This window comes from Scleropages formosus, chromosome 10 (genome assembly GCF_900964775.1).
Source record: "Scleropages formosus chromosome 10, fSclFor1.1, whole genome shotgun sequence".
Classification (NCBI taxonomy): Eukaryota; Metazoa; Chordata; class Actinopteri; order Osteoglossiformes; family Osteoglossidae; genus Scleropages; species Scleropages formosus.
In genome coordinates, this window is record NC_041815.1 from 21,046,739 (window position 1) to 21,058,220 (window position 11,482).

At 46.8% G+C, this 11,482-nt stretch overlaps 1 protein-coding gene across 1 annotated transcript; it reads left to right on the forward strand.

Moving 5' to 3' along the window:
• The first annotated feature begins 2,520 nt into the window (after positions 1 to 2,520).
• Positions 2,521 to 9,226, forward strand: rhoub (ras homolog family member Ub). Its single transcript, XM_029255582.1, has 3 exons — positions 2,521 to 2,970; positions 5,311 to 5,369; positions 7,129 to 9,226. The coding sequence occupies exons 1-3, from the start codon at positions 2,751 to 2,753 to the stop codon at positions 7,582 to 7,584; spliced, it is 735 nt and encodes a 244-aa protein (XP_029111415.1). The 5' UTR covers positions 2,521 to 2,750; the 3' UTR covers positions 7,585 to 9,226.
• The last annotated feature ends 2,256 nt before the right edge of the window (positions 9,227 to 11,482 follow it).

Sequence of the window (11,482 nt, forward strand, 5' to 3'; positions counted from 1 at the left end):
CGTCACTGCATGGGCGCCCCCAGACGGATGGAGGAGATGTGCTCTGAACTCAAGGCGAAATTCTACAAGCATCTCAGACCTGGAACTCAAGCAGAAAAACAAGTGTGAACTGAGAAATCTTACTCAACTGTGATGACTCCAATGACAACATGTTTGAGGTTTCTTTTATAATAACATGCAAAATGATAACTTTACTTGATTCTTGCAATAAACTAATAATGAAAAACTCCTTACACTTTGCATTACTTATACAGTATATTGGCTGGTGTCAGATATTTAGAGAAGAGATTACTTTAGGTCATGATTTTTCCTCAGAGAAGTATATTCATAAAATTATGACCATAAAATGTAAATATTGTCCATTTCAATTTCCTAAAACATATTTTTCCTCAAGTGGTATTATAAATCAGAGGCTCATACTACTGCATGCATACAAGGTGTCAAAATGTCTACAAGGTACAGAAGGAAGAACAGGTTGTTGTTACCCTTGAGAAAACTTCAACTTATTACTTCTTAAAAGTGAATTAATTTAAACCTAAAAACACCAAATTATTTTTACATGTAAATCAGATTCTTTATACTATTCTCACTTTAGATATTTATTTTGGTACCACTGGAATATATTTGTAAGTTGGATCTACATTTTCATTAGAATACATACATTTGTTTTCCAAAACAAGTGATTGTACAAATCCAAAGCGACATGATTTAATAGCTCCAGTTTAACAGAATCGGATTCTGGTTGTGATTCTAATATCCCTAAATATTTCACGAAGGTCTGTATTATGACATATTCGTACCACTAGGTGGCGCTCCAGAACAGCATTTTAACGGCCATTCAATAAACACTATATACCCGTCGCGTTCCGTTGTACTGAGTAAATATGAACACTTGGTGGCGCTGCAGGCTCGTAGTTTGGCCCGTTATCGTAACACTTGCTTTACTCTGAAATCCATATTACTCTTTTTGCCAATGAGTGCATTGTAACACTGAATGATATAAAACATTACATTTCAAAATACTTTTTGTTATAATTCTGATTACAAATTGTGGAATATCAGTAAATTAAATACAAACAATCAATATGTGGTAGCGTAGTAGTTAGGGCTGCTGCTTTTAGTCCCAAAGGTTGCAGGTTTGAATCCCAATCCTCACAGTAGTGCTCTTACGTGAGGTTCTTACCTTTAATTGCTCTAGTAAAATTGCCTAGCTGTATGAATGGGTGAATAACTGTAGGTAGATTAACATTGTAAGTAGCTTTGGAAAAAAGTGTTGGATAAATGAATAAATACAAAAGTGTGAAAGCCCTGTGGAAGCTTAGCAGATGCTTTTCTCCAAAGCGACGCAATTACATCTGCAGTGGTCTTTACTATAGTCAGTGACTGTAGTCTATAAACACATTGAAATCTGGTAAGAACAAATCCACAGCATCCCTAAACATTTTCAATGAGAAATTCTAATACTGCTGGGATTAAATAATGTTTGGGTGATGTTTAGTTCATCCGTCATTAACAGCCCTTTCACTGCAGGGTCGCCGTGGTCCAGAGCCCATCCTGGAAGCACAGGGTGAGGCAGGTCACAGCCTGGACTGAGCACCAGGCCGGCACAAGGCAACCCCCCTCATCCCACCCACCCACCCACACACACACACACACACACACACACACAAAACAGGAAAGTTAGTCACCAATTCACCTGAAACATATCTTTAGACTATGGGAGGAAACCAGAGCACTTGGAAGAAACCCACATGAACACAGGGAGAACATGCGAACATACTGTACAGGCTGAGCCGGAACTGAAACCACAGCTCAACAGCTGTCTAGGCACCGGCACTACCTGCTGCTCCACTGTGCCGCCCTACAGTAATAATGCCAAAGTAAATATTGTTTGGTGTTATTTGTCACATGAGCATTTTTATCTGCTGTTAGGAGTTAGAGAGCCCAGCTGAGGGTCAGTTACACCCTAATATGTTAAAAAAAAAAAACACTTTGTCACATCACGCGATGGCAGTAGTCAATCCTGTGTTCTCTTCTTGTTTGTCTTTCTCTTTATCATGCAGGTCTTTCTAATCAAAGACTTTATCAGGTATTTTCTTTGCAGATATTTTCCCACCCATCTTAAAAATTGGAATTAAATTATGAAATGATAGTAATAAACAGTAATATGACCAATGTTCTAAAAACTACATTGAAAAGATTTTGTTTATCTCTCCAAGGTCCTGACTGACAGCACCCAACAGTGTGGTGAAAACGTGGTGATACAGAGAGCAGCGTGGTGACACAGCGAACACCACCGTGTGAAGGGTACGTGGCAGCTCATGTGTGCGCGAGACCCCGAACCAAACGCAGCATCGGTCGATTTACCGCTGATTGGATCCGAATTGCAGCGGCACGATTGAGCCCCGATCTCACGGAACTCTCTGCTAAGTTCTTGTCGATAACGGGGGCTGCGGGAGGGGGAGGAGCTAGTCTAATGAGGTGGGGGTTTAAATGTCTAAGCCCGGAGTCGGGAGCGCGGAGAGAATATACAGACCTCTGGAGGAGGAGGAGGAGGAGGAGGAGGGAAATGAGGGGATCGGACTGCGAGCTGCGGACTGCGAGCGGCTCCGTCATTGAAGTTCCATGTTTGTTACATTGTTACATTAGTTACTGGAACTGAAGCGAGTGCAGAAACACACACCGCTCGGACCCCTCACTTTGATGCCCCTCCGCCGGCCGCCCTCTGCTCGGGGTTCGTCCTGGAAGCCATGCCGTCCCACAGCGCCCTGGATTACAGCGGCCGAGGCGCGGCCCCTCCGGTGCCCCCGCATCGTGCCGGCGCAGCGCGTCCCCGCGACGTGCGCGAGCGCCCGCTGAAGTGCGTGCTGCTGGGGGACGGTGCGGTGGGCAAGACGAGCCTGGTGGTGAGTTACACCACGAACGGGTACCCGACCAAGTACGTGCCCACCGCCTTCGACCACTTCTCGGGTAAGGAGCTCCGTGCCTGACTGACTGATCTCACGCGTCGCGTGTCAAGGAGAGACAACTACAGTATAATAATTATAATATTTGCAATAATTACAATAATAATTGCTGGTTTCTTTCATATCTTGAAGAAATTTGTCGTCTTTGACTTTGGGTAGAAAAAGTTAAATTTAAAAAAAAAAATGTAGCGTCAAATGATCAAAATTTTAATTTCAAATTTTACACGTGTAGCTGCTCATACAGGCAGATAAACATGAAATGATGATTTAATATTCCATCTCTCCCGTGCGCAATGCACTACTGCCTTGCCAGTGACAGTAGTAATGTTATATTTGGCCTTAATCTTAAAAAAAGAATAAATGATAAATAATGGCTAGAGGCCCCAACACACCTATTTTCCAGGGTGTCATATTTTATGATTTTTGTTAAACCAGAAACATATTTATAAGTGTATTTGCAGTTTTAATAAATGAACTAAATGGGAGTCTGTGTGCATCAGCAAAAAAAGCTTTGTAAAGCCGTATGATAGCGAAGTAAAGAAATGGTTAAGGCACTGGGGGTGTGGTCCACAGAGGAGGTTGGGGATCCTAGTCGAAGGAGGAGCCCTGAAGCTGTGCCCTTCACTGGGTTAATTTAGCAGAATTACTAGAGTAAACTGCCACCTGTTTGTGTGTGTCAAGTTTTCTCTATAAATGAGAGGATAGTGTAAAAAGATAAGTAAAATGGGGTGAAAAGGAACAGTGCACCGCTGGTGCCACCTTTGACCTCATGGTCACACGTCTGAGTGCCGTTTGCATGCGCTCCTTCAACAGCTGTAGGGTCGAGCCCTGGAATGACGCCAAGGCATCATGGGCCCTTATCTTCCGGTCCGAGTCTTTACTCAGCACACAGGTTCCTCCCGCGGGTTTCCAGTGGGCTGCTTCTTCTCCGCTGTCCGCAGTACCACGCTTTTTCCTTTTCCAGCACAAAAGAGGTATAGCAGTGTGTCGTTAATGAAACCAAAATCCATGCGCAACCGACAGCATGCAAGAAGCAATTCCCTTATAAAAAAAAAATAAATAAATAAAATCCACTCCATTAAGGTATTTCCTCATAAGCGTGAATAGGCCATGCTTAAATTATTTCGCTATTTAAAATTTGCTAGTAGTTTACTGCATGAATGCATTCAGTGTCCTTTAACAGAGTAAATGTCTTCGTTATTTACCTTAATTTTGTTCGCAATGCTTTTAGTGTCACAATCTGGGTTCAATGAGCAGTATGAGCTACGCACAAAACTACATAATTATCAAGAGCAGCTTTTTCAGAAGTCCGCTGTTGCTCGTTCATCCCGTTCTGCCTGTGTAGGTCGAGTGGTTTACCAGGCTCCTCGCTGGGTTCAGTATTTTCCCGTGAAAATACCTTTTCAATACCATAACTATAGCTGTGTTACACCATCAGATGCTTTCACGCGAGTTTCTCGGAAGACGGTTGCGAGGTCAGTTTTGAGTGGGAAGGTGCCGGAACACGGAACAGCACATCTGCTGCAAAGCTTCCCCCTGTAATTCCCCTGGAAACCCCATGGCGCGGTGTTCATTTCACGGGTGAACGGGCCCTCGGAGCCCAGGGTGATGTCATGGTTTTGTTCCCGGTCCGAGAGCCGCCTGCTGAAACCGAATTGAGGGCACTTGTGCAATTCTCGGGGTTACAGTGAAGAGTCAGCTGCGGAGATCATATTTCCCTGCTTGGAAACTATTATCAGCAGTTTTGAAAAGTGCTCGATACCGTAAAGTATTTCTCATCTGCTATTTTTAATCTGTTCTGATAGTTTTTTTTTTTTTTTTTATTGTGGCAGTATGTCTCTTACTTATCCTGTCTGAGTGATTTCAGCCTTCTCAGTGCATGAGACAGGAGCTGTGATAGAACGCGTGGACTGACGGTTCTCTCTCCTACCCGGTATAAAAGATGGCCTAAATGATAGGGGAGCTGTTTACTCCAGCTTGTGAAAAACACCATCCTTGCGAAACCAGAGGAACCGAAGCGTCTGCCACCGAAATCTGCGGGGGAGACGGTGGGCGCCGAGACGAGGGGAGCGTTTATGGTGGGGCTGATCCTCAGGAGCAGAGGACTTTTGGGGGGCTTGCAGCAGTTCGTGTCAGTTTTGGTCTTAATGGTGCTTATTGACCCACGTGCCTTAACAGGAAGTGTCTCCGGGAGGTGAAGGACCTTGTGACCCAGGAGGACTGGAGCCTGTTGTGTTTGCAGATTCTCATGACTGGTGGGGGTGGGGGACCGATACCCCCCCGTGCACTGCATTGACCGGTCTTGAGCTCTAATGGTTGGTGTCTCTCTCTCTTTCGGTTCCAGCCATGGTGCAGGTGGACGGGAAGCCCGTGAGGCTGCAGCTCTGCGACACCGCCGGACAGGTGAGGACCTGGTCACACACCCACACGCTCTGCTCCCCGCTGATCCTTCATCAAGGCTACCAAGTGTCATCCCAGGAGAGGCATGTTGCTGCTGCTGCTGTTACATGAAACACTGAGCCCCTTTCACAAGGGAATGTTCTGGAATCGGTTATCTAGGTCATCTTCAGCAAGCACCTGTTGCACCGGTCACCGATCGATCCCAGACCGGGTCACGGGCTCTTTTTGAACACCCATTGCTTACCACCTTGCACACGGCACGTTCTGACGTTGCTGGACATCTCTGACAATGGTTTCATTTTCAATCTCCATGTCTTGGGTGAGTTTGCACCCCGTAGCCCGGCCCCCCCTCAGTCACCTCGCCTGTCTAACGAGCCCTGGAACTCCTGCCCGCCTGTGACGCTTGGGTTGGGTCGAGGCCCGTGCTGTTGAAGAGAACGTACTGCAATGCGGACCCATAAGTCAAAGAGCAGATCTCAGAAATGAAATATATTTCATGATAACACTGAGCGTTAACATTAAGGCATAAAAGTGTAGTAAGACAATCGAGTTTGTTCTTGTTCCCAGTTACCTGAGTCTGTGAGATCTGCCTCGAAGGCTGAATAACACTCCCTCCATTTGTTGGTGTAATTGCTCCGGTTAATTTGAGAGGCGGAACAGTGTTTTGCAACAGCATCTTGAACAAGGATTTCAGTCAGGCCGGCAGGCTGCGGGATGCGGCCCAAAGACTAATCGGCAGTTGACCGGCAGTTAGGCCACACGATCTGGGCCTGCGTGGAAGCTGTTGTTTTGTCTCCGAGTAAAGTGCTCTGTCGCTGAGCCAGACTTTGGCCCGATGGAAGCCCTCGCAGCCCTTTATCGGCGGCAGCAGTGAAGGTAGCGGCGCCTCCTCCCTGTTGGTACACAAGGGTTCGTGCCCAGCCTTGGGCAGACAAGCTGGAACAAACACAGCCAGGTATGAGATTTCACAGACTTACGCCAACCCCCCAACACTGACACACACACACACACACACACACACACACACACACACACACACACACTCTCACTCTGAAGAGAGCAGGGAATCCATCCCCAACTCCAGTTGGAGCGGCACTGCTGAACCAGCCTGGGCGAGCAGAGCGGTTGAACGGGAGGCGGGCGGAGGATGAGGAGCCAGGGGGCCGTCTCGAGATTCCTCCTGCGTTAATCTGTGGCTTTGAGGGATTATGGGAGGCCCTGTTCTGGAAGCCATGTGGTACCACTGTGTTTACTTACACAGTCTGAACAAATGGGGTTTAATACACAGCTCCCCAAACCGAGGGAGGGGTGGTGGCAGGGAGTACTGGAGCAGGCAGCTTTAAATCCCATTTTCCGTCAACCTCACAAAATACCGCCGAGGTGTTTTGTTCCGTAGGAACGTATGAATGTGTCTCACCGACTTGATTACCTGACCAGACATGTAAGGTGATCTCGTGTGTTTGTGGAGAGCGCGCTGCCAAGCTGTCTGTGATTTACAGTTTGCCGACGTTGAGTTCAATTGGCGATATCCATAAAACAGGACTTTTTCCATTGCCGGCGTCAGGTTTTTATTGATTTAATCCACTTAGCAAAAAGTGCCGAAGAGTTATTGCATCTTGTCTCGAAGCCTCTTGATCCTTCCTGAGGTCGCGGACTATTAATTGCATGCCTGGACATCGCCATTCTGCGAGGGAGGGAGAGATGCTCTCACCCAGCACTCAGTCTTACCCTCATATTTCTCCTCCCCTCCGCCTCCACGCAGGATGAGTTTGACAAATTGCGCCACTTCTGCTACCCTCGCACCGACGCCCTGCTGCTGTGCTTCAGCGTGGTGAGCCCCGCCTCCTTCCAGAACGTTTGGGAGAAGTGGCTGCCAGAGATCCGACGCCGCTGTCCCCAGGTGCCCGTGCTGCTGGTGGGCACCCAGTGCGACCTGCGAGAGGACGTCAAGGTCCTCATCGAGCTGGCGCGCCGCCGAGAGCGTCCCGTGCCCGAGGCCGACGCCCGCGCCCTGGCCGACAAGGCCGGCGCCGTCGCCTACATCGAGTGCTCGGCCCTCACGCAGAAGAACCTGAAGGAGGTGTTCGATGCCGCCATCGCCATCGGCCTGCGCCACGCCGAGAGACGGGCCCGACGAGATTGCAAGGTGAGGAGCACGGCCGACAAGATGAAGACCCTCTCCAAGTCCTGGTGGAAGAAGTACGTTTGCATACAGTGACGCAGCGGCTCCGCGAAGGAGGGCCGAGGACTCGACGCGGAAAAGCGCGGATTCTCACCAGTTGGACCGAAATAGTCTTCAACCCGTCCGATTCCTCTGAGCACCAAAGGGTGCTCTGGGTTCTTCTCTAGACAGCTGCTCAAACCATGGGGCTCGACAGCGGATCCTCTAGACGGAAGAGGTCGCGATGTGAATTGGGGCCAGGGGACCTTCACAGTCCAATCACTGGTCTACGTTCTGACAGGGATCAGGGAGCGAGGGACTGAACCGGACCGCAATCCTTTGGACTTCCTCCGTGGGACGTTCTCGAGAGTGCCGTCACGTCCAATAATCGTCCCGCTGTGATGCTAAGTTGCGTCGCTTCGCAGGGAACGGTTTCTCCTCTGCTGTGAGCAATGAACAGGTTTCCAGATGGAGCGGTAGGGCAGGTTCTGAGTCGCGTGTTTCGTACAGCGTGTCCTGTCTTACCAGGGTTGTCCACTCCTCAGTCTCATACTTGTCTCCCATCACGTACTGTATTTATTGCCCCTCGTTCTTTTTTCCCCCCCCTTTGAGCTTTTCTCAGTCGTGAAAGCAAACGCCTACGGAAGTTCTCGTTTTCGTCATTTGAACGACGCGGATGCGATTCGTTCCGTGTGAAACGGAACCGCGGCGTGTGCAGCGGTAACCAGTTAATCCAGGGCCCCACCAAAGTGATCTGGTCTCAGTTACAGCCTTGCAGGGGGGCGATTGCGCTGCATTTGCGGAAACGTTCGTTTTTGCAGCTGCGCCCTCGCGCGCGAAACCGCGCCGTCGGATTACGGGGTGTCGCGCCTCGACCCCACTGGTGCACGTAGCCTCAGCTGTCAATAGAGACGCAAACAATAAGACACAGACGCACATGCACACGTGTTGGAGGTACTTTAGGGCAGTGCTCAGTTTACACTGCATCAACACAAGGGCCTGCCTTGGCAGTATTAACAGCTGAAGTCCCCAAAACCTTACACGCTGTTTCAGTTTCAGGCTCAAGCGCAGGGTCTTTAATTTTGTGACCCGAGGGTTTTGTGCTGCCAAATGGAATAACCACATGACCGACTTGCGGCGATTATGCTGGTTTAATCTAAAACGCAGATCTCGCTCTTGGAACGTGGACCGGCGTCCGGGCCCTAGGAGGACGAAAGCAGCCCCGCCGCTCCGGCAGTTTTATAAAGGTTAACTGTTTCGCAGCCCGAGCCCATGACATTGTATGAGACAATGGGCTTCTGTTAAACCAACACTCCACAATGGTGTAAATGTTTACCATGTTTGAAATTCAGCTCAAGATAAACTTTACTTAACCCACAGTGGTCCTGATAACGACCTCAACTGCTTCATAGGTGACAATGAAACAGTGATTTCATCAAGCTTTATAAATAGACGGGCCCCGTGGATTCATATTTGAGATCACTAGTCTGGGATGGTATAGATATTTCCTTGATTCGGGTTAAACTCACCGAAAAGATGATGGTCTTCAATATGGATTCAACTCACGGGTGCTGAATTCAGTACTTCCATAATGCCTTATATTAGTTCATGATCAGCTGGAACTGTAACAAGTCTTTTTTCTGGTGGTTTCATGTTCTGATATTGAATGTTTTAGCCTCCGAAAAAAAAAAAAAAAAAAGAGTTGCTTCTCATTCTAAGAAGCCATTTTCCTGCTTTTTTAATCAAATGAGCTTATGGCAATAAACTGTAACAACCGGTGATCAAATTAACAAATAAATATGTAAAATGACAGGTACAGCTTCTGTATGAAATTTTGACTTGTTTTATTGCCATATCATTATTAAGGTTTTTTTTTTTTTTTAGATTAGTTTGTCACAGTCTTCCATTACGTTTGCTTTTCAGACTCGTTCTATAACTGGACAGAAGTGAACTTGTTACCACTTTGTACATTTCACAGATTGTTACCTTATCTGAGGATGCAAGTGAAAGTAAAACTCAAAATAAAATGTGAAACCTTCATTCTAAAGTGCTTTTTCTGTGCGTCCTTGGAGACTGGGCTGACGCGATTGGTCACCCGCTCACTATCTGTAACCACCTGTCCAAGTCAGGGTCACGGTAGTCCAGAGCCCATCCTGGAAGCAGAGGGTGCAAGGCCAGTCAGGGTACTCCCTGGACAGAACAGCAGTCCATCACAGAGTAGCCACACACAGCCTCAGTCACTCACACAGGCACACATTACAGACAATTTGCAGTCACCAATTAACCTGAAACATGTATATTTGTACTGTGGAAGGAAACCAGAGCATCCAGTGGAAAGCCATTCACACTGAACTAGACTGGAACCTACACCCAAACAGGCCATTCGCTGCAAGGCTGCACCGCTGCGCCACCTGTGATTGATTGAATAATAATAATTATTTTTATGAATAGCAATTATATATTATAATAATGACCTTTTCTGGAAATCAGCCCTTTTGAATGAGAGGACACTGATCTCCACTAAAACACGGTAATTGTGACAGTTCTCTGAGTTTTCTCACAGGAGGACACTTGGAGTGACGTGGAAAAATGTAAAAAACAGTACAATAATAGCGTAGACTATAATACAATAATGCAAGAGCAAGACAACACAATAGTAACATTGACAATATAAATACAGTATTTGGAATAAAAACTTACAATTTCAAGTCAATAGCATAAAAAGTGCAAATTGATCAACTTGCATGAAAGGACACCGATAGGTCTCCATGTAAATGACTTCGCACAGCGCATCTCGATGGCAGCATTAGGTTAATACCTATAAAATCCTTTTCATACTGACGCACGTGGGCATTTTGAAATATCGTATTAAATCAGCGAGCTGAAAGGGATTCAGTTTGACCGTGCTTGTAAAAAATTCTTATAGTGAGTCGTTGAATTTTAAAACAAGACGTTAATGCTATTAAAGTCATTTATTAATGTCTTTAGGTCTGTTTTGAAGCCATTGCCGGCTTGCGGAGGCGGTGAGTTTCCCATAATAAAGCAAGGTCTTCAAGGCCCGTAGATTTCAGTGACGTATGTTTATATGGACCGTACGCTCCTGGACATTGTTCGAACGAACCTTTACTGTGACGCATTCAGTCGAGCCCCGAAATGACTCTGCCCTCTGGGCAGTGACCTTCTTTTTACTCAACATCAAATGTAACAATGATCCCCTTGTGTGGGATCCTCTATCTCGCAGGCTGTCCGCACCTCACAGCGAAGAGCAATGCAGAGACAGACCTGCTGCGCCACATACTTTTGCTTGAAGCTTGAAGCCAAACCTTCCCGAGGAAACTGTGCCTGTTCAGGGGAAGATACCTGTACAATGAATATTTAAAATGAGCTTAGCCAAGAAGAGTGAAGACAGACATGGAAACTCGTCAATGTCCCCTTTGGACGAATCATTCCAGTCTGTCTATGTTTGGACCTCAAAAGGAAACGCTGGCTTCAGGCTCATCACCCCCCCCCCCCCCCCCCCCACCTTTTTATTGGTTTGGGTTGCTTTGTGCTGCGTGATCTGGATTTCTGAATCACAGCATCGCTGGATCTGCGGGCAAATTTGTAATTTGCATGTAATTTGCATTTTATACTTTGCAGGCCATTGAAACGGTAATAAATCGCTATGTAATGGAATTAAATTATTCATAACGATATTAGCAGCAGCCATAATAATAAATGCGGGGACCGAAATATATGAGATGTCACTTGCGGGGCAACTCAGCTCAGCACTAATAATTTCGTTTACTGTTTTTGTTTCCAGTTCAGGACTCTTATCTGGGACAAGGAGCAGTCCTACACGGTACAGTACAGAAATACCATAGTGCTCACACTCGTGGAAAGATCCGTCCGTAGCAACAGACATCCTAAAAGGGGAGGGAACTTCTACGCATTTTTTCCGTGTTTCTTCAAACAT

Bases quoted from the DNA above. Each gene is read 5' to 3' on its own strand.
- rhoub (XM_029255582.1), top strand. From the start codon at position 2,751: ATGCCGTCCCACAGCGCCCTGGATTACAGCGGCCGAGGCGCGGCCCCT. The intron at 2,971-5,310 runs GTAAGGAGCTCC...TTTCGGTTCCAG, and splicing joins CGCCTTCGACCACTTCTCGG to CCATGGTGCAGGTGGACGGG. The intron at 5,370-7,128 runs GTGAGGACCTGG...GCCTCCACGCAG, and splicing joins TCTGCGACACCGCCGGACAG to GATGAGTTTGACAAATTGCG.